Source organism: Magallana gigas, chromosome 5, assembly GCF_963853765.1.
Source record: "Magallana gigas chromosome 5, xbMagGiga1.1, whole genome shotgun sequence".
In the NCBI taxonomy this organism is placed as follows: Eukaryota; Metazoa; Mollusca; class Bivalvia; order Ostreida; family Ostreidae; genus Magallana; species Magallana gigas.
This window is the reverse complement of record NC_088857.1, coordinates 31,791,853-31,815,559: the sequence shown is the minus strand read 5'-3', so window position 1 is coordinate 31,815,559 and position 23,707 is coordinate 31,791,853. Positions and strand designations below refer to the sequence as shown.

The following is a 23,707-nucleotide window of genomic DNA, read 5'->3' as shown; positions in this document are numbered from 1 at the left end:
AGTCTGTGTGCAATTTGTGCAACATTTGGCTCGTAACCTCTCATCTTCTGCCATGTGTTTGCATGCCCCCCTTACCATGCACGGTTCTAGAAAGGGGGTCGGAGGGGTCCAGACCCCCCCCCCCCCCCATCTGCAAAATTCAAATTTCTTTAAATTAGATGATTGTACCAAAAATATGCCTCGGACGCCACCACCCCCCCAAAAAAAACACCTCAATTGACCGTTAACAACCCCCCCCCCCCCCCCGGAAAAACTTTCTAGAGTACATGCTCCCTGCATATAAAGAAACGGGAACTAACATTACTTCAACTACAGCTGTACATAAAGATCTAACTTATTTTTTACATTGTGAGTTTTCCGCAGTTTTGGATTAGCTTTCAGCCATATCACGGCATAAACTGTGTACAATCAATGTAATTACATCGTTCAAAAGAAAAAACGAGGCGCAAATTGTTTGATTTTTTTTAATCAAGATATATATATTGTTTTTACCTTTATGCAACTAAGATATCAATACTGCATTGAAACTAGAATGTACCGCATTACAGGTAGGTACACCTATAGTAAAGACGTCAGGGGTGGTCTCGATTGATAGAAGAGACCATAAATTGTTCAGAGATTTTAAAAATATGATTCATCTAAGTGTGTCTTTTGCAAAAATTGTTGACTTTAAGCTTAAGATAACCTGAGGTTAAAAAAAAATAAAATGTTAATGGCAAGCTCTTGGCCTGACACGGCACTACCCATTAAAATGTCAGAAGCAATTTATAAACCGATTACAGATAATTATTTCATAAAGTATCATCCGTGAAATAATTCATGGGAACAGGCCCATGTTTATTGGGTTTTGAGACGGTAAACTTTTGATAGATATCGTGTCCGGTGGCTCTTGAGCTAATAGAAAAGTTCTATTAATATATTGTCCTTTGGTTGGAATTGCAGCTTAGTTAAACATTAAATGGTCTTTTCCCTTACAACCTCTTTCTGGACACGATAGCCTCATGTACGACAGTCACGTACTTCCGGTGGACGACGATCTTGGCCGACCGGACATGGCGGTTTTCCTCTCCCTGAGTGACCGAGTCCTTTGGGGGATCGAGTCGTCTAAATCGGCAAAAGAAATTTTCTTTGGTTTTTCTGCTACGGTTCCCGAGTCGTCTTTCTTCTTTTTCAAAGACGATTTCCGTTTATGGGGTTTTTCTACAATGTCTTCTTTTGTAGATTTTGGGCTGTCGACTGAATCGGGTTTTGTTGTATTTATGTTTCCCGGTTTTGTCACTTCTTGGCGACATTTTGGTGCATGATGGAAAGAATGACTCCGCTCAACACCAGATTTGACCTTTGTTTTGTTTTCTAAAGAACCTTTCCTCAAAAGTCTAGGAGATTTTTTTATTTCGGTTTCTACAGTCAAAGGTTTTCTCAAATCCACGGTAGAACTGCTTACTTTGCGCTGTTTTTCACAACCCTTTTTGTCCCTAGAAGTCTTACGAATGAGTTTCGGCGATACCTCTGTCTCCTGAGTAGAAACCGACTCACCATTGTGTTCATGGGCTACAATTGGCAAGCCGTGCAATTCTTCGAAATTGTCTCTGTGTCTAAATCTTGGACTTTCTCCGCGCAGACTGACCATTGAACCAAAGTTGGATGACGGCGTACTTGCATCGATTCTATGAACGTCTGACTTTGCTCGGAATATCGTTCTCTGGTGGTTCATGTCGGCTACCGACTTCCGAGGTCTACGGATGGAGTGGATGTACTCGAGGTCGCCTACCCATAATGCATCATCTCCTTCCAAAAACGGACTCTTCCCGCCCTTTCTTGCAGCAATGGGGGCGTGCAGTTTATTGATGAACGAAGCAGCAATGACGGTCGCGCGAAACGAAGACGATTTGTTCGGGGAATCATTACGATCACATCTCCTAAGCGACCTTGTGGGGCTATCCGTCTCGACTGAAAACAAAATTATAGATATTATCGTCTTTAAATGAGATGAAAAAAAAATAACCAAATTTCTCTAATCCTTTCCGGCCGGTATACCGTAATTAATAAATCTCATAATTTTATCAAATATTGATTAATTTTGAGACAGTATTTATCATTTTTCTGAAGTTTATAAAACAATTTATTTAATAAATGTTACATTCAGTTATTTCCATCAAATGACATATTTTAGGAAGATAAGATTTTCTGACCTCTATTTTTGAGGGGAGTGGGAGATCCGTATTTGGGTACAATGACGAGGGGGTAGGGATTGACTACTTCCTCCCCCTCTACCCCCGGATCTGTGGCGCTTCTGTCCCGTTCACACGATGAACCCTCTCTTGTTTCGTTCCCAGCTATAAAAGACAAAAATAAGAAATACCAATCCATATTCTGTAGCATTTTCATTGAGTTTCTCTAACAGACCCCACTAAATGAAAATGGTTTGCAGCAAAACTCACGTAAAACTCGGTTGGAAAGTTTTGCACAAATTGGGATTTTCTTGACAAACATTTCTGTTAACTCCGCCAGGCACCAGTCTTTGTAACTGCACTAACTACACCCTGTCTGCTTTTTATAGCAAGATGGGTGGTTAGATACTTTGACAAATTCTCCCATATACATTTTTAATGTATATACAGTCCGGGGCACACGGTGCAATCGCATAGAAATATATCTGCGTCAGTATTGCATTTGCTAACGTTTGTGTCATATGAGGGTGGGGGTGCAAATTTAATCTTAGCTAATATGTCGATCTTAGAATGCCCCCAAAACATAGTCCATAGAGCATTTTGGGAGACATCTGTTAGTTTTAGAATAAACGATCCAGAGTATTTTAAGATATTTTGATGTAATAAAGCAATTTCCAATACTGTCATAACATCGATTTGTTCATATGCAAAACAAAAATTATTAGTGATACATGTACCTGCTTGCATGTCGATCTATTCTCAAAGATAGACATCTTGTCACCACCAACATGATAACTTCATATAAACAACCCTCTTAATTCTCTGTTCTCTTAATTCTCTTAATAATAAATAACTGTCTTTATTCAGGAATACAGTTTCCTCTTTATAGTACATACCAGTAAAAGAACATAGAAAAGTACACTTACTGCTAAGTGGAGACCCTTCCGCATCGTCGTGAATAGTTTCTTGTTCCTGCTGCAGGCGTAGTAATATCTGCTTGATTTCGTTTTCATCCCTCGAGTGCTGGCGAACAAAATAGCTCCTCTGTTTCTCGATAATCTTTTGTCTCTTTTCGCATTCCAGCTTTTCCACACTATTTCTGATTGTCATCTCTTTCATATTATGCGCCTCCAATGGGGCATTTGGCTTCGGATGTTCCGTATGTTTCATCGCTATGGCCACCTAGCTCCCTCACAATTCTTTATATGCAGCATGCACGCACATTTTTTTTACGTTAGCTTTAAATGTCAAGTTTTTAATTTCATGCCCATTAGAAAACATTGATAAAATATCTCCAGATTGATACCCTGAGCGTTACATATTTCTAAATATTTTTTTCTTCTATAATGAAGGAGTTTCCTCTATCGAGATTGGTTTTCTCTATGTTCATTTATGTATAATTTTTGTCAATGTTGGTTTTAAAAACAACATGCAAACTTAAACAAAGGCTTATTTTACAGTGAAAATGGGCCATAAGTTAGGTATGGCCCCATTTAAAGTATCAATGACCTCACAACAATTAAGGGCGTTTGTGTAGTCAAATTTCAATTTCGGCGTTATATATTGAAATTTCTCTCCGATCAGATGCCGATAGTCCACAATAACACAGTATTAGTTCACAATAACTAAGACCTAAAATGCAATGTCATGATTGGAAACAAAAAATAAATCCAAGTAGATTTCTTGCTCACTTTTTCAAAATGACCAAACAATCACTGCTTAGTAAATCGATTGCTAATCCATTTCACTGCGAAAACTGACGCTCCAAAAAAAAAATACAAAAAAAAAATACCCCGGAACAAAGATCGGAAATAAGAAATAGGATGACCTTTCTGAATCTAAAATCTGCCCAAGAAAGTCTTAATTATATCCTTCATTTCCTTTAGATTCCCATTGGATTTTATGCCAGACAATGCCTCCAAAGTCACGTAGTAGTCTTTGCCCACTGAAATTGACCAGCGCCGCTTTGGAACTGGGTCCGGCTATTTTACATGGTTAATTTCCTGTTTTCTCCCCTTGATCGACTCGTTCAGCTAGCTGTCCCCAGAATAAAGACGTGTTTGTCGGTTGTGAAATATATTTATTGCGTTCTGAATGATGAGGTAATTTCAAGCTCCCGTGACACGGTGTGTACATATATACCTAGTGCTCGAATTAATGACAATCATGGAACGACCTTTTATACCCAAATACATCCACTGCACTTCAAAATCGGTCAATACACAAATGCCATCGTAAAACCATTCTAATTTCATGATTCATTTTTTGGGAGGAAGGTTTGGGAATAGAATATTGGGGCCTTAGTTTAAGTCAACATATTTAATATGTATCAGTAAATAGAGGCATATCTTGGGATGTTGATACAGAGAAATATATGAATGCAATGAATATGCATAAGAGCATTAAATCCCTATTAATAAAATCTGGAGAGTGAGAAGCAAGTGATAAAGCAGTATTTAAATACCGCAATATTAAAATTGAAAAGCAACAAACATTTTTCAAGCACAAAGAAAAGAGTCGCAATTGTTTCCGCTAAACAACTTCACTGGACCCTTGAATGATCGTTTCTATTCAATAAGAGGCCCGTACCTAGGTTGACCTGCCAAGGGCGTCCCGGTACCATCATTATGAAATTTGTATATACCGGTAAGTAATATAAACGGGAAAAAGGTTCAAGTTAATCATGTATCTGCAGCATACCTTAATCCACCGAATTATTTGAAGTGTTTCAACTATTAACTGCTTATGTTATTAAAGAACATGTCACACAACATTTTGTAATATAAAGAACAAACATTTTACAATCGTTACAAAGTTTTGAAAATTTACATATTTGGCGTATTTTATTGTTGTGTTAAGATCGATGAAAATACTTTAAAAAATTGCAAAAGTAATTGGCTATGAGTATAGTTTGAGCTGTAAATCTCAATTAATTAATTAAATTGCTAGAATATACGCTACATAAAATTGTGTTTTCTAAAAGAGGTATATATGAATCCACAAGACAACATAATTTATACAGTTAATGCTGTTAAAAAGTACATGTATACAGGGGTTTCAAAGATAAGGACCTTGCAAATGCTGCATTTTGGAGGCCAAAAACCCTTGACGTTCATCTCATAAACATTGCTCAACGACCTGTCACATCACGACGCGCACACTGAATTACAACATTCATAAATTGATATCTCAGAGGGTGACGGAGGTTTCATCTGCCAAAATAACCTTGGGTTGATATTCAAACCATAACTTTAGGTCATTGTAAGTTACCTGCAGTGTATGATATACACACGATTTATACACGTCCTATCAATTATATCTACAGAGTCTGATTTTCTTTCCAAAATTGATAAAGTTTACACGCGGATGTTTTCTCTAAATGAAATTGATTAAAATAATGTTGGAAGATCTGCATTTGGTCTAGTAATGATGACTTTCAGTAAAAGTCATTAAAATTAAGTACTTTTTATCGCGCTGTCCAATTTAAAATTGGTAAGATACATGTATGCTCGGAATGTAATTGCTTCTTAACTTTAAGGATAATGGCACATATATTGTGACATTTTAGCTTTAAAGAATGCTTGACACATGTTCTAATATTCAAAAAGCAATTGTCAAATTTCAATTAGCATTTGAAGAAATGATAAACACCCTTTTAAAAGTGTTCAGTTTTTTTTCTGAACAGACGCTTTAAATGGAATTTTATATGGTAAGAATAATTTCAATGAACTTTACTTTAGTGGCCTGAATGGGTCTTATGTTGCTGAACGAAGATAAGGATAAGGTCTACTGCAGTAGAGTGTTTCACCTTAAAATTAGCGCCTATGGAAAAAAGTACTTATGGACTTTACCTATGTAAGATCATTTCGGGGTTTGAAATAAATGGACCAGATTGTAGCAGCATTAATTTTTATTTAATGAAAAGTTTGAAAGGCTTGGGACAACTTATTGTTGAAAGTGAATAGGAGACCATCATTGGCGCTATTTTGTCAAACGTTGCATTAATTTCGCATTCCTAAAATACTAGGTTAGTTGGGTCAAACTGAATGTAGCGACGACGAATGCTCTGTACAAGTTGTACAGCCTCCATAGAATCAGTGAGGATGTTAAATGCCACCAACATGTTTATTAAAATAACCATTTAGAGCTGGTTTTCGACATTATAATAATCATTATCATCATTGAATATGCCAGTCGTATGTCCTATACGCTTTTTTTTCTTTCGGGGAGTTGAGAGTTGGTTACCTACAATTCATAAATACTGGACAAGGTATTTCCTTTTTAAATCGGTAGAACACAGTGGGATAACGTTTTTGCTTTAAGTACCTGTTACAAGATACCCTATTTAAAAAAAAAACATTTAGAAAAGTTTAAAAAAAAAAAAAAAAGTTCGTTCCAGATTACAAAACATTCTTTATGGATTAATTTTGAATTAACGCAATATTAATTTTCTGAGTTCAAATTGTATCAAGAAATATACAAAACATAGACTGCTATACGAACGACAACTCTCATCAAATGGCTCGTATTGAGTTTTTCTTTTGTGAGTGTTGTGTGTTGTATTATTCAAATTGTACCAGAAGAAAACCGGAACACAGACACTGCCCCCCCCCCCCAAGAAACAATCCAAAAGTCAAAATAACAAATCCAAAAAAGGGGGTTTTGGGTTGTTGTTTTTTTATGTACGAGACTAAAATTCATAATGTTTCCCTAACACAGTTTGTTGTGCTCGTATTTATCATTAGTCCGAAATATCTGAAGTTTTCCTAGCCTTTTTAACGATTTTGATATTTTACTTGTAAAATATCAAGAAGCCAGGAAAATATGAAAAGGGGAAACATGATAAATAATCCATGTAAGAATAAACAAATTAATGATTAGAAAAGTTTGGGCTAGTTATTACTCTTTTAGTTTAATACATTGCAATTTAATTGACACAATATTTTAAAATCAAATTTCTGTTTATCATTACTTTCTAAATGAAAGTTGAAACTTGAAAACAACAAAGGGAACACATGAAATTTGCAAGGACACACTGCAGCTATTTAATATTGGACACATGGTATCAAAAAGGTTGATTTTACATTTACAAAACATTTCCTTAAATCAAATTAATTTGTTGTTTGTGTCTTAAACTGGTATCTAACAAGTATGCATTTCCTTACATATACCTGCTATGATACGGAACTTATTTCGTGGGAACGACTTTCATTTCGTGGGACGACTTTATTTCGTGGGAACGACTTTCATTTCGTGGGAACGACTTTTATTTCATGGCCACGACTTTTATTTCGTGGAAACGACTTTCATTTCGTGGGAACGACTTTTATTTCGTGGCCACGAATTTAAAAAAAATATCTTCAGCATATGTCCTATGGCAGCCACCGTAGTACTTCGAAAGAACAACATGACAAAAACAAATGTACATTATATTTCCAAACAAGTAATCATTATTACATCAAGTATATAAATATTGATTTCCATCTAATTTGTACATCAAACGAAGATATATCTATAATTGTTCATGTTAAATAGGGTGGACTAACTTGTTGGGACTTTGCAATGAAAATAAGGTGGTCAAATTTTCATGTCATTCCACCAACCGTTGTTCAATACATCTGATGTTTTCCTGGCAAGTAAAATATTCCTGGCTTTTTAACAATTTTTATCGTTTACATGCCAGGCAAGTAAAATATCAAAATCGTTAAAAGGCAAGGAAAACGTCGGATATTGCGGACTACATCATCTGGTTTTTTTTAGTACGTCAAACATTTCAGTATTTTTTAACGAAAAAAAGTGTGCGAAGACTCCTTCCACTTCCTATATGGCTATAATTATACATGTACATGTAGCTTTAAACAAATATTTTTACAAAGCATTATCTGATTGCAACATCATAATGGAGTTCAGTTTTATATTTGTATTAAATTTTACCACGAACACATCCACATACTTCTAATGGTCTGTGTTAGCACATATGTTATAAAATACCACTTTTAACTCTTAATAAAAGTACCTCTTTAAATACTTACTCGCAAATCGTGATCTGAAAATTGAATGCATTGCATTTGGGGAAAACTTTTTTTTTTCATTTCTATTGTTTCCGCGTGACTTTTAAAAAAAATCCGGTCTGGTATATACATTTGAAAGGCATGTCACAAATGAAAACCCGATGGCTAAGGTTTTATTAAAATTAACATAATATATTTATGAACAATTAAAGTTTATAATAAATACATTTTTTAAAAATATGTCCAGTTTTAAAACAAAAAGCGGAGTTAGATAACTAGTGTGTTATAATGATACGCATACCATCTATGTATCGTACAAAATTTATCGTGTAAATGTTTTGTCACTTTTCGCGCATTTGTTGTAACAAAGACCAAGCCCAAAATGCGTTGTAAAACTACAAGTACATTTGTAACAACGTTAACACTATAGGAATTGATAAGACTGTTCAAAGTACAAGTATTAGTACTTGAACAGGAATGTAAGGGAGACGTGTTATCATTTCATGTTTAACCTGTCAAGATAACGCATATTTAAAAAAAAATAAAAGGACGTACAACAGTTATTGTTATAATCAGAATTTGTGCACGGAAACAGTAGTTTGGAAGTGGCAGCTATCGTCCATTTAAATGTTTCACGCCTGGTGATTCTTACATGAACGTATATGTGCCTATTCTGCCGCCATGTTGCATCTTTTAAATTAAGCAGTCCGCATTAAGATTAACTTTTGAGTGGAAGTCCAGCTCGTTTCTGCTTTGTGTTGGACATACTGTAAAATGATACGAGGGGCTGATGAGGAGGACTTAGAGCGAGGCTCTGACGATTTGGACAGTTCTGTACCGGACGATGGCGGCGAGACATGGACGCCAAAGGTCTCCCAAACTCTCACCGACTCGACATCCGGTTTGTATAGGAAGCCTATCATAGGGTAGTTCATACATCAAATCTTGTAAATCGTAGGTATGATGATAAAGCTGCTTATCGATTTTATCTATCTTTATAATTGAACAATCGATCTAGACGGCTTATGCAATGTTTGTGTGTGCACCGAATCGAAAGTATAATACACAATTGTGCACATTCAACCAGAATTGAACTAATTGATAGCTCCAAAAGTCGTGGGTCATTGCAGACTACTGTCTAGGACAAACTTCAAAATATGCGTCTAATACCATCTCAATTGAAATCGATTTAATTGAAATACTTTGCCATTTTGCATTACGTAGTTAGATTACAATTTGTATTTGATTACGAATGGTCATTTCATACAACAGGCACCTAATGTTTCGTGAATACATTTTCTTATAAAATAATACAAATCCTTCCTAATATTAATTCAATTGTTAAGCATTGCCGGTACCTTCTCGCATTGTATTTAGTAGAAATAATACCCCGGTAAAAGCGGTTTAGTAATGCTCATTAACATACCAGTATTAAAAAAAAATACAAGATGAAGTTACTTTAAACATATATTATAATCCATAAGCACAAACTTTAAAACAAAAAAGAATGTTGAGTTACATTTCACCAAAAGGTACATATACATGCATATGCTTCTGAGTAATATATAATCCATGCCTAGTTTCTGATGATTTAGGATTATGAACACATTTAGGTTAATCTCCAAGAAAAAACTCAAAATCCTAATAAAGTATTACTATATTTTATTCTGTAGATTTGGAATCATCATCAGAGTTTAATGAGGCCCAGTTTGCCCTGACTTGCGCAGTATGTGGCCAATCGTGTAGCACGGCTCGGTTCTGTAACCAATGTTCCCTCTATATTTGCGAACAATGTGTTGCACAGCATCTTAAAACTCCTGGGAAGCACTACGTCGTCGATTTTCGGGAACGAACTGTTGGCGTACCTCGCTGTATCCAACATCAGAGCACAGAGAGCACGTACCAATGTACCACGTGCAACGTGTGCATCTGTAACGATTGTATGATGACCATGCATCGGCTGCACAGAAATGTTCATATAAAAGAAGTAATGGATCGACAAAGCAATACTCTGATGAAAAATATGGCTGAACTCCAATCGGTAATAAAACCAGTGTTCCAGCAAAAGATTGACTTCTTGAAATTAAAGTTAGCCAATGCAAAAAGGGCTTATGATGTTATGGACAGTGATATTTCAATGTGCGCTGAGAAATTGCGCCGAGATGTAGATTTAGCCATCGAGGCCTTAAAGTTAGAGGCGGAAAAGTACAGAAAAGAACATACAAGAGAACTAGAGCATGATATCTCTGTTTTAGAGACGAAACTAATAGAAGTGCAAGAAGCCTCAAAAAAGGGTGAAAATGCCTTGTCACACTCTTTAGAACTTCTGAAATATGAATCAAATATTGAATCACTGAAAACGATTCCAGAAATGACAGACTTCGAATTGCCAGTATTTTCTCCTGGCCGGGTAGACGTTAAGGCCGGCGTTGGACAGTTGTCTCGTTTGGTCAAATCGGTCATTCCTTCATCTGCCATCAAAAAGAGAAGTGCAAAGAAATCCAAGATAAAGTCAGAGCCAACGATTGAAACGTCCATTACTGTTGGAGAAAGATATGTTTATGACGTAGCATGTGCATCAAAATCGTCTGCTTGGATGTGTGGAGCTGGCCTCTTTTACTACGACAACAATGTGCGATTGATTGAAAAAGATGGAAATAACAAAGAAACATTAGAGTGTCCAATAAATCCTAAATACATAGCTTTGAAGTCTCCTGGACGTGTTCTTTTCAGCGACGACTCTGACAAAACAGTCAAACTTTGGTCACGTGATGACCAGGGAGTTTTCATCAAAACCGACAGTTGGACCCCAGAGGGACTGGCCGTTACATTGTCTGGGGACGTCATTGTTTGTCAATACAAGAAAACAGAGGTAGCGGCTGAGCATAATTCGTTGTCAAGAGTTGTACGATATAACGGCGAAGGGTCCGAGATCAGAAAAATGGAGTACAGAAAAGAAAAAAGATTGTTCTGGCATGCTCTCTTTGTCGCCGAAAACAGAAATTTCGACGTTTGTGTGTCTGATTCAGCTAAACATGCAGTTGTCGTGCTGGACAAGATGGGAGAATTTCAATTCATCTACAAGGGAAACATCAAGACTGGCAAATATCAGAACTTCAACCCGAGGGGCCTCGATACAGACAGTCAGGGGAATATTCTGATCTCGGACTACATGAACTACACTGTCCATATCATCGACCAATACGGCAATTTTCTCCACTACTTGATGCGAAAACATCTGAAATTCCCGCTGGGTATCTCCGTGGACGCTGACGACAAGGTGTGGGTCGGGGAGTATAACAATGGAACGATTGCCGTCATAGAATACCTGGCGTAGATCTTAACAGTCGTGTTTATCTCTCAAAGAGGTTTGGAGGCGTAGCTATTGTGTTTTGCTCAGGTTCTTCTTTTGTCAGATGAACTTGCCAGTCGTGTTACAAAGGAACCACCCATCGAATGAATATCGGAAGTTTGCTGGAGATTACTAAGACTATGGCCATATTTCTAGTTGTGAACTCACTATTTTGATTTTTTTTTCGTTTAAGATTTCAGTATTAAAAGATTTCTTTCCTTATTAAAAGGGCAACTACGGCTGATATCTACATGCATGGAGAAAATTGTCTTAATTTTGAATGACTAAAGCTTTGACAGCAAAATTGAAATAAAGATTTGATGCTTTTTGAAGTTATGCACAACATTGAACCAGGTTCCATGGGGGTAATCCATAAACCTAACCTCCTGAAAACGAAAATTTCAAATATCCTGAAGACAAATCAAACGCTAACCCCTTCATCATATCTTGTACCATTTCCTTCCTTGACATGAGCTGTCTTTAATTATACTCAACTTAAGCAATCATTCTATTAACTTACGAACTTGGCCACAATTCAAAGTAATCAACTAAAAAAATACATACTAAGCCATTTGCGGTAGAGGCAAGATAAACAATTACCATCAATTAATAAAAAATAGGCAACAAGTTAACAATATCACCAGTAAACTACACAGAAAATATATAATGTCAACAGTTTGAGAATGCAAGTAATCACAGATTATTAGCGTATCATACACGATACCATAATATCACCTGGTATTCGATTAAAATTTTCAATAGAAGATTATATTTTGATTGTTAATCTGGGTGCAAACTATTTTTTTTTATTGTTACTTAAATTAATAAAAGATAGAACATAATTATTATTCATACTTGTGGTTAAGGATGCTATTTGAGTTCTGTTTCAAGAAACAGCTTACATCAAAACTATGTATGAAGATTGTTTTAATTGTACGTCAAACAATTGGAATCCCAGATGAGAATTCTTTGAAAATGCAACATTTTAGACATACTGTATACAACATCGACAAAGGGTTTATTTACTGACATACATGTGCGTCATATGCTGCAAATAGGACTATGAAACGAAGGCCCAGGGTCATCATAATGGAACGGTCTAAAATTTATATAGAACTTTTCCCTTTGCGATGATAACTTTCCAAAATAAATCAGATATTGACACGTACAGATTTAGCATATAACGTTTTGGGGCAAAATAAGATTCTGGTTATTCTAAATAAAAAATGTCCTTTCCAGTCGCAAAATAAACCTACACGTAAATGCTTGAACCAGCCATTTCTAGGTTAAAAGCAAAATGAGTAATACCTCTTTAAATAAATGTATTTCATTAGAGATCTTTTAACGGAAATATAAAATAAGACATAATAATAGGATTGTTATTTGTTATGCACTTGTAAAGTGTCGTTGCTATTTGTTTTCGGAAAACCTAGTATGACAATATTTTTAAAAATTGTAAATGACTGAAGAAATCCTATATAAAAGTTATGAGTATGTTTCAAACAATAATTTTTTAAATTTTTGATTCAAATGTAGAGGTGACATGCATACATGTATGTTCAATGTATAAATTATGCTGAAAATTCTTATATCAAACTATATAATTATATTACATCTATATACTTAGATCTAGATACCATTACTTTTGATTTTCGCAATTAAAATCCAATGTATAAAACTAACTGCAAGCCTTTATAAAATTAAGTACAAGTACGTCGACAGTTTAGATACAGTTGGTAAGTATGATGTTATCTAATCATTTTAAAAAGATCCAGTATAAAAGCTCAAAGGGTACAATCTTTAAATGCAATTATAGCACGAACCACACATTCAGAAGTGCAAACTCGTTATACTGACAATTAATAAAATAAATACAAGTTCATCTATATACACAGTGTGACCAAACGTTAAGCGAATCTGCAGTTTTAAGAAGTCAAAAAATGAAAAAAAAAGTTACGAAAAAAAATCGAAAATGCCTTGTCACTCTTTGAAATTCTGCATTATAAACATAATTTTGGTTTGCAATAATTTTCCAGGAATGACAAATTTTGACTTCATTTTCTTTCTCCTGGCACCGTCGACCATTGTTACGACAAACATGGGACATTGTTCTGTCTGCTTTATCAGTCATTTTTCTGTCATTCAATGCGAGACCTACGTTTGAGACATCCATTACCGTTGGGGAAATATGTATATGGCGGTGCATGCATATCAAAATCATGTACACTATAATGTATGCCTGCTAAAAGTTCTATTTTTTATTACACCAATGGTAAACGATTCATGTCAATTTGAAGCTTCATCATGATCCAAACGAAAGCAGCTATACCAGTGAAAAACCAACGCAGCCATACTAATAACAAGTAAATGCAGCCATACCAGAAACAAACCAACGCAGCTACACCAGTAACAAACCAACGCAACAAAACCAGAACAAACCAACGCAACCATACCAGTAACAAACCAACGCAACAAAAGCAGTAACAAACCAACGCAACAAAACCAGTAACAAACCAACGCAACCATACCAGTAACAAACCAACACAACAAAACCAATAGCAAACCAACGCAAAAAACCAGTAACAAACCAACGCAACAAAACCAGTAACAAACCAACGCAACTATACAAATAACAAACCAACGCAACCACACCAGTAACAAACCAACGCAACCACACCAGTAACAAACCAACGCAACAAAACCAGTAACAAACCAACGCAACTATACCAATAACAAGCCAACGCAACAAAACCAGTAAAAAACCAACGTAACTATACCAGTAACAAACCAACGTAGCCATGTCCAAAAACCGAATACGAACTATTTTAACAAGAGCTTGGACTTTGGGTAGTTTTGTCAAACAGCACTGTGACGTAGGCTTGTCTATTTCATTGCTGGCCACTCAGCCATGGCTCTTTGAAATCAACAAGATTTGTCTGGCTTTTGAGCTAAGAATACACAATCGGTGTATATTTCGCTTGAAACCAGCGTCATTTTTAACTTGTTTTGACGCAAGAAATTGACAATTGCATGCTACTGAAAGTCCAAGCTCTTGTTAAAATGGTTCTTATCAATTAACCACCTGACCACAAGACCAAGCGACTATCCTGGCAACGAACCAACTTTACCACAGGACCAAGAAACCAACTGAACAACTGATCTCTGAACAAAAACCAAGCATCCATCCAAAAATATGTGGGTTTTTTTAATCATGAGAAAAAATACAGAATTTAGACAGTTTCTCTTAGCGAAAAAGGCGACTTAAACAGGGGACCAAGGAAACATTAACTTACTAACCACAGATCGGTTACGTTTAATTGAAACATTTAGTAGAATAAACTAAAATTTGCCAATAATATTTGTCTTATTTTACTTAGACATGAATTTTTTATTCAAAGGTCTGCAAATACTAAAATAGATTAATGATAAAAAATAGGAATTTGTTTTACAATATTCCAGTTTAATTGAATTCTGGACGATGGTTTAATAGTAAGTTATATCATAATACTATTAATGGTATGTTTATCATTGTAAGCGGATAATTTTATCCTAGTCTAATTAAAGTGGCTATTTTCATTATTGCGTTGAACAATGTAGAGACGATATACATGTACATCTAAATAATTATCAAACAGGATAGAGAAAGGAAAAGTGTACATTACATGTATATAAACCAACCTACTTGAGGGTTGTCTCTCTTATTGATTATATTAATAAAGTTACTAAGAGGATTCATATCAGCTTCATTCTTACATAAAAGCAATTAAAAAACGTTAGCCCACTCTTTCTAATGTTATATAATACTAAAATGAAGTTAAAACCTTTTTTTTAAATTCATATTAAAGCTGGATATAACATGATAAAATTGCATTCATCTCCAATATCATATTCACATAAATTACAAAGTCTTTGATTTCCAGATACATGTATATTGTTCCATCTACCTGTCCTCATTGATATTTTATGATAGCATTACATCATATAAATAGTGCCTGTTTGGGAGGGTAACAGCTGAAATTGACACCCGACGCGAAGCGGAGGTTGACAATGGTTTTCGAGGGGTGTCAATTTCAACTGTTATCCTCCCAAACGGACACCTTTTATTTTAAATACTGAATGTCTTAATTTTAGTGATTTTTTAACTGCTTATATATAGAAATGAAGTGAATTCCACGGGGAACCGTACGCGCATAGTTTACGCGCATGTAACAATTCGTTGTGTTACCCGTTGCTAAGTGTGTTGCTAACGCTAAGGGTAATAGAACGGATTATCAACGGATTATCAACTGCGTCTAAACCAATCAGATTTCAGTATTTAACATGAAAGTATAATAATACTTGTTTTACATCTAGTCTGTGTAAAAATATTATTTATCGGTACATTGGTGTCAAAATGATTTTAAAACAGAAATATACACTGGTAAATAAGTTATGCCTTTACTAGATATGTTACAATCTTATATCCAGTTCTGTTAGGATTGAAAATTTGCTAAACAACATTCAACAATCAGTTATAGTTTTTGCATTTAATTTTGCTGAAATCCAAAATTCAAAATTTAGTATTTGTAATGGGATCATTTTCTATGATAACCAACCGTAAATTCTATTTGAAATGCACAATTTTTGCATATCAATGGACAAAGCTTGACATTTAGGAATAACAGTAATTTATGCGGCAGTTAAAACATATCCATCAGAAGAATTCGAAGTGTATAACTTTGACTTCACTGTTTTACTGTGTGTGACCCAAGTAACTATGGTGAATGGAACCTTATTAGGGCAATCGCAGTACATGGCACATTTGTTTGATCAACAAACCATCAAACGAATATCACAATTCAATGTGCTTCAGGCTCTTATATCGGATAATATTGTGTTCAGAAGTCTCCAATAACTGTAGAATTAGGTAGTAAGACTAATAATTAATCACCAGTGAACATTGCCCTTCTCATTTGTCTGTTGTTTCTAGAGCCTTGCTCAAAGTCAATGCTTAATAAACAATATGGTTGAAGGACAGATGTGTTTTCAAACAATGTAAGCATATCAGGCAAGTACTTTCATATCAAAGTAATTGGTAAGTTTATTAAAGAATTGCGATCATGGGGATGTTTGGGTGATGGTTAAATTTTACATTAAAGGGGCAATTAAATTAACGCCAAGAACTATAAGATTTCTATCCCTTGTCGGCAATTTAAACAAGCAGTTTAAGGACGTTCTTTACTCAGGGTTTGAGTTCTCAAATCCGGATTGTTAAAAAGTTCAATTTCATGAGTAAAATTTGTTTTAAATACAAAAAGTATTTATGAAATGAATTATTATTGACATAACAATCGATATTTTTACTAAATTATGGAATTAGGCTCTGACAAAGTTTGACTTTTAGCAAAACAGAGGAAATTCGGACTAAATTTTTCAGATTTTGTTTTCCACTGAAATATATTTGGCAGTACTATAATATTTAAAATTAAGATTTTATTTGTAAGTCAACGTAATTTTGCCTATTTTTTGTTGGTTTTATCTTGCTTTTTCGTTTAGATAATCGCATGGCGCACACTACAAAAATATTGAAAAATGCTTAAAAATGATAAAAGACACCATATCTCAAAATTTTGATCATTTACCTCATATAAACTTTATGCCAGCAGAGAAAAGACAATATCTTTAGTTTAATACTAATAATGTTTTAGCATTATCATCATTCATTTTTTTGTAATATTGAATCAAAAATGGGTAGTAATTTGAAAACTGATAGAGGAAATTCGGACTAGAATATCTATAAAAATTGTGAATGAAAACTTAATGCTTTGTATCTATTTAATGTCACTACCATTCATAAACTGTAATTCATTTGTTAAAGAGTTAAGCAATTTGTATTATTTTCACAATTAAGAAAATCTCAATCATAGTCTAAAATTTTTATGGATTTTTCTCAAATTTTCAAAAAATATTCAATGGCCATTAACTCAAAAAGTAGGTCATTGACCTACTTTTTTGAAAGTGAAGAATAACACTACCATGTAAGGTCTATAACACACAATAGTTGGTTTTTCATTATCATCAGTGGAATTTTTTTTCATTCTGAGTAAACGTCATCCTTAATATAAAAAATATACTAAAGAAGGGGAAAAAACACAGAAAATTACGTGTATTGTGTCTCAAACGTTCCAACCCTCAACAATGACCTTGACTCCAGTATCTGCGTGCCGTATGATCCGGGGTCATACGATGCCCATATCTAAATAGATGCGAGACCTTTACCGCCTCCGTATTAATACAATTGTCCCAAAGAGACAAAACCCATTAAAATAATCATTTCTGATGGATCTGAATCAATACCACAAAAACCAAAGATCATCATTCAATTTATAGTAATACAACTTCTTTTGATCGTAGAGATATCTAGATATATACCAAATAGGGATATTCATTACATGATTTTATTGATTTTAAAATCAGTTCATACATATATGTAGGCTTTATGGGCCTTTTTCGTCAGTAGTTTTTTTTTGTTCCTAGATACATGTACGTTAGCATTTTTCTGATAACTAAATATCAATCACATTAAGGTGGATTTTGCGCTGCACTCTTAGCGACTGATTGGACAGAGGGCGCTGCTGATTGGTTACAAGGTTGACAACGATTGATGAACTGTCAATGTCGGCTAAGAAAGAAGGCCCCAAAGTCAGGCAAAAATAGACACTAAATTGCCGCAATTGCTTGCCTGGCACTAAAAAGCAGCATCAACGACAGACAATACATCTGCTCATTTTGTCGGCAGGAAAGATCATCAATATTCACCCTTGTTCTTGTGTTCAATCATTCTATCGCTGTTTAGATTTAATCAAAATTCACGTGAAGAATTTTATTTTCTCACAATTTTAATTTGTAAAAAAGGCATATTTCAACAAATCAAAGTACATGTAAATGTAGTTTAAATTCACTACAATATTGACAAAAAAAGACAAAAGAAAAGATTATCAAACCTGCAGGAAGCCATGCCATAATGTATCTTTAAATTCGAAATGTATATACAGTGGAGGAATATGAAATCATGAACATTGAAAAAGACAAAAACATGGCTTCCTGTGAGAGAAATGTCCTCTGCTGATAGAAATGTATGTACACAATAACATTTAAACTCAAATTCTTTTCCCTTTCAAACTATCATTTCCAGAGTGCAATTATTTCATCATGAACATAAATGTTTTATAACTCTTTCAGAGACATTTTTTTCTTTTTTCTTTCCTTCCATGACACAAGATGGATTGAGATTCTTGTCAAAGTTTAAAAAATGGATTTCTTCAAAAATGGTTCAGTATCTTAAACAAATATATCTTGAATTCAAATAAGTTTGAAAAAAATGGCACATTTATCTTATCTCATTTGGCATACATGTACTTGTAATTTGAATTTGATTGAAGGACTTAGGTTAGGAGCTACTTCAACAAATGTGTTTTTGCCTTTATCAATGACTCTAAAGTCATCAACATAAATTACATTTATACAAGGTAAAACTAGAAACAGTGTACACGTGTAATTATGTAAGTTTAATGTTAAGTTAATTCATACCAAAAAAAAAAATATCTAAAAAAACCCATAAAATTGGTATGACAGAGACAATGGTTAAAAAGGACAATATTGACTCACATTTCTCACAACAGAAAATAACATGTTGTTAATTAATAAATAAACAAAAAACAAACTTTTAATATTGAGAATAATAAAACAGAATTGAACAAGATAATCATTTACAAAAGCAGCATATGGGATAAATCTAAATTCAAACTGTATGAAAAAAAATGCAGCCATTGATACAATTCTCTTTCCTGGCAAGCCGATGGGCAAATACTTAACATTGACTGACATTGTTTGGTATTAGATAGTGCATATCAAAAAATCAATGCTAAAATTTCAGTGACAATATGTTTATATCACTGTTCCAAAATAACACATACCGAAATATTCAAATCATAGCAAAACCGATGAAATTCAATGCTACATTCTAATAGAAAACAACTTCTATGTCACTGTAGTGAAAATATAATTTATGAAGTGAATTGACTTGATTCACTTTGAAAGACACTGGGTTTCTCAGGGTAGTGAGATGTATGTTTTACTTTGCTGTCTGTTCTAGGGCTATGACCCATTGCCATCACTGGAGCCAGAGGAATCGGACTTCTCTGTCTGGGATTTGTTTTCATCTACAAAAGTTGAAAATCAATAAAGATGTCCAGTTAAATCAATCCAGAAATACCTGCATAATTAAATACTGTAGATTTTTAATTTAACGTGAGGAATTAATATCCGTGTAAAATTGCAAGAAGCAACCCTTGACGATTTTAAAATCTCGCTTTTATTTTTCAGTTTTGAACTAAAGGAAATTATATAAAATAAATTGGTTTTACATTCTCGCGATTTGACACAAAACAGTGGAATGGCGGAATAAAGTACTTGCGTAAAATAAGGAATTTACAAAGGAATTTACAGTACATGTAACTTCAAATCTGAGATGTCCTGCAATGTACAGTTTACAGGCAATAATTATCATATGATTGTGAAACATTACTATTGTAGTCATAACTGACTAAAATAGTATTCATTTCTTAAAATAGATATCACAATGAATTCCTTGAACAGTTGAAAAATTTTATATATATTTTTTACAATAGCAATCATATTGATTTCCCTGTTCCGAACAAGAATATTCTTATATCGATAATTATCAAAGTTTGAACACTGAGCTATTACAAGACAAAACCATACAGGGATTAACTGTTAACAAATATCAATACATACAAACCATTATACCTAAGAAAACTACTAAAACTTCCAACATTCATAATTGAGAGAAAATTGTTCAAATAAATGTCAAATCGAAACATTTTTTTTAAAGGATGCATGCTACACAACTATTTGAAATCCATTACAATCACTCAGTATCAATGTTGCAATTATCTCCAACATAACATAGCACTTAAATGGTTTTGTTTAAGAAATAATATGTAATTTCTGCAGAAGCAGGGGGCCTTTTCACCTAGCTTAATATAAATCACACTCGACATCAGGCATATTAATGACAGTGAATGACAATGAATTTGCCTCCCTGAACCAATTCATCGTGCAATTTCTAACAAGTACAACGAAACAAATCCAAAGAAGACCCACACCAAGACATTAAAAGATTGGCTTCCCTAGTCAGCACTGGAGAATTACAATGTATTTTAGACCGGATGTCGCCAAAATAGAAAAAATATGCCACTTCACCTAAATGATTTTGGCACCGTTCATAGTTGAAGGGGAAAAATACGATTGATTATGCATTCAAGACAATCAATATGTAGTCCTAAATTGCAAGGCAATTGTTAACATTCTTAGGACAGACTCATTATCCTCACAGTTTGAACTTGGCTCAGTGTCATTTTGTGACAACTGAGATGGAGCTTTGTTTGGCGCGGCAGCCATGATTACAGAAATTTGACAGGGACATTTACAGTTTCAAGACTTAAAAAAATGGCTTAAACTGATGAAATACATTTCTTTTAACCATCTTTTAACCTCAAAAATTGTTGTCTTTACTGAAACATTTTTTTTCACTGTGTGCATGTTATAAAGTCATGTTTACATTTCAGGCTGAAGAATGTGATTGATTCTAGTGCAACCATACAATGAAAGAGAAACTTAATAATTCAGCAGTATGAAGTTAGAGCCCACGGTTCTAATGAAATGGGATTCTGAAAGTCTTCGTGTACCTTAATTACTCTGCAAATTTGCTCTTTAACAACATTTTGAACAGAAAACTTCATGCTTTATTCATGCTTCAAGACTCAACTCGCCTCCGTCATCACAATATCTACATGTATTATAAAACAGCACAGTCTATAAATGTAGATGGTTTTCCGCAACATTTGCCAGAATTATAATGGTCTAGATATTTCTTTATTTATTACCTGAGCATTTGAGTGATGACATGTCCAGGTCTAGACCCGCTGTACTCGTGGATGCATGCTTGGAATCCAAGATGTCTGCCATTGCATTCCGACGCCCCGTCCTCCCTGAGGTAATAAATTCCTCCAAGCTATTCGGAACCTCAACCTCAGCCATTGTATCTGTAAAAGTTGTGTTCTTTATTGAGAATGCCACAAATTTTGCAGTTTCAAAAATTTGCAAAAATTATTAAGAAACATGTTTCCCTATTAACTTGGGTCTGTTTCATGCATGTCAATTAGAAAACAAATATCAAAAGGACACTTACCGGGTATTTTATAAAAGGATTGTTTGCCTTTAATAAATAGAGGAAAAACTCATTATGCCTCTATATATATGGTTTGAAACCACTGAAACTCTCAAACAAGATGTTTTGGGGTTTTTTTTTGGAAATAAGAAAGATTTGATAGATTTGAAAATTCCCATTGTAAATCATTTGGTTTTTTTTTTTCATTTCATAAATTTCCCCTCTATACTGTACCAAGATGCAGATGGTCAATCTACTCCTTAGTGATGAAACATGGTTCAATAAATGAAATCTATAATTAAATACCTCCAGTTGTTTATATAATTGCAGGGACCCCCCTCTCTCTCTCTCTCTCTCTCTCTCTCTCTCTCTCTCTCTCTCTCTCTCTCTCTCTCTCTCTCTCTCTCTCCTCCAACAACTTGGATATGAAAAATGTTTTAAGAAACTATTGATTTCATAAACTTTATAGCTTTTTTCAAAACTTACAATATCAATATCATATGTTACAACTTACAAATGGAAGTTAAACATGAAATATCTTTAAAGCCCTATTAAACAATTCTTACAAGATATCAATAAAAGTATCAATAAATTGCTTGTTTCAAAAGTATGAAATCAATGTACTAGTGCAATCAGGTGCAATAGTGCAAGTTTTAATATCGTTTATGACAATTTGTCAACATGAAAGTGATAAAATATATTGTATGACAATGTAGTACACATAGTAAAGTTTTATTAAATGTATGGTGTAGACATGAATTTATTATAGATGAAAAAAAAATTTCATACACAGAGTAATTAAAAGGGAAGAAAAGATTAGGGGTGGGGGTACTGATTTCAATGATCTTATTCAAGGGAAAAAAAGAGGAAAATGTACTGAAAGTAATTTGTGATGTGATCTTCAATCAATCAATATATCAAATCAAATCAATCAATATATCAAATCAATCATTCCATCAATCAATGTGTTGGAAACCTCCTTAGTGTTGTCAATATTTAATGTTACTAATAACAAACACTTTTTGTGTTTAAAAAATAAATTCTTTAAAAAATATTCAATATATATTTTGCATTGTAAACTACATTATTTTAATATTTGATTATAATATTTTAACTATCAACCCACTGGCAGTGGGATTTTCAATAACCAAACCGATAATGGTTTAATACTATTAACGAAATATCTACATTGTAACTGTGGTTGAATTTAATTATTATAGTCAAACTTAACATCAACAGACTACAATTATCAGTGATGTCTTTAGAGTTTTTAAAGGCATCTATTGTACAGTAAGCATAATCATAATTTTATCTCAAGTCAAATTAAATTTCCTATTAAGCATGCTTTGATCCGAGTGGCATTAATCATGATACATACTGCTTTAATATACCAGTGTAATATGTACCATGCACTACATTTTGAGTGAAATGCTTTTAAAATAAACAAGGTAATAAAGGAAACTTTTGATTTTATTTTCAAATGTGAGATTATTTATTAAAAATCAAAATTTAATTGCTTTCCAAAAAATTGTTAAAGTTAAAAAACGTGACCATAATTAATTTACAGGATATTAGGATAAGCGATTCCAATCACTTTGAATTGCTATCAAAATCATCTAAAAATTTGATTTAGTTTTTGGTTTTTTTATATTTCATCCTGGATAGAATTGAGACAGCTGACTCCAGCCAATAACTTCAATTTCACTAACTAATTTAATCATCTCTCTTCTAATTTCATTTAGCTTTGTTTATTCATGGAAATTACTGGTAATAAAGTGTCATGAAATAGAGTAAATATTTATAAATTTAAAAGAAAAATGTTAATTTAAATATGTTAAAGATATCTAACAGCTACCGTTAGTACTTTAAGCCAATACAATTTCAAATATACACTGTACTGATATATCCGTGTATTATCATTTGATTTCAGATTAATATTCAT

At 33.8% G+C, this 23,707-nt stretch overlaps 2 protein-coding genes across 2 annotated transcripts; one reads left to right on the top strand and one right to left on the bottom strand.

Moving 5' to 3' along the window:
* Positions 1-260: 260 nt before the first annotated feature.
* Positions 261-4,351, bottom strand: LOC117689120 (uncharacterized). Its single transcript, XM_034468960.2, has 3 exons — positions 3,098-4,351; positions 2,193-2,336; positions 261-1,950 (listed from the first exon to the last, which is right to left on the bottom strand). The coding sequence occupies exons 1-3, from the start codon at positions 3,339-3,341 to the stop codon at positions 1,013-1,015; spliced, it is 1,326 nt and encodes a 441-aa protein (XP_034324851.2). The 5' UTR covers positions 3,342-4,351; the 3' UTR covers positions 261-1,012.
* A 4,306-nt stretch (positions 4,352-8,657) lies between these two features.
* On the top strand, positions 8,658-11,774 carry LOC117689118 (B-box type zinc finger protein ncl-1). The gene is made up of 2 exons (XM_034468956.2): positions 8,658-9,083; positions 9,856-11,774. The coding sequence occupies exons 1-2, from the start codon at positions 8,957-8,959 to the stop codon at positions 11,517-11,519; spliced, it is 1,791 nt and encodes a 596-aa protein (XP_034324847.2). The 5' UTR covers positions 8,658-8,956; the 3' UTR covers positions 11,520-11,774.
* Positions 11,775-23,707: the final 11,933 nt, after the last annotated feature.

Coding starts and splice junctions, on each gene's coding strand:
- LOC117689120 (XM_034468960.2), bottom strand. CDS start 3,341: ATGAAACATACGGAACATCCGAAGCCAAATGCCCCATTGGAGGCGCAT. Junction 2,337..3,097: donor GGAAGGGTCTCCACTTAGCA/GTAAGTGTACTT, acceptor TGTCTTTTATAG/CTGGGAACGAAACAAGAGAG. Junction 1,951..2,192: donor CACTCCCCTCAAAAATAGAG/GTCAGAAAATCT, acceptor TTTTGTTTTCAG/TCGAGACGGATAGCCCCACA.
- LOC117689118 (XM_034468956.2), top strand. CDS start 8,957: ATGATACGAGGGGCTGATGAGGAGGACTTAGAGCGAGGCTCTGACGAT. Junction 9,084..9,855: donor TCTCACCGACTCGACATCCG/GTTTGTATAGGA, acceptor TTTATTCTGTAG/ATTTGGAATCATCATCAGAG.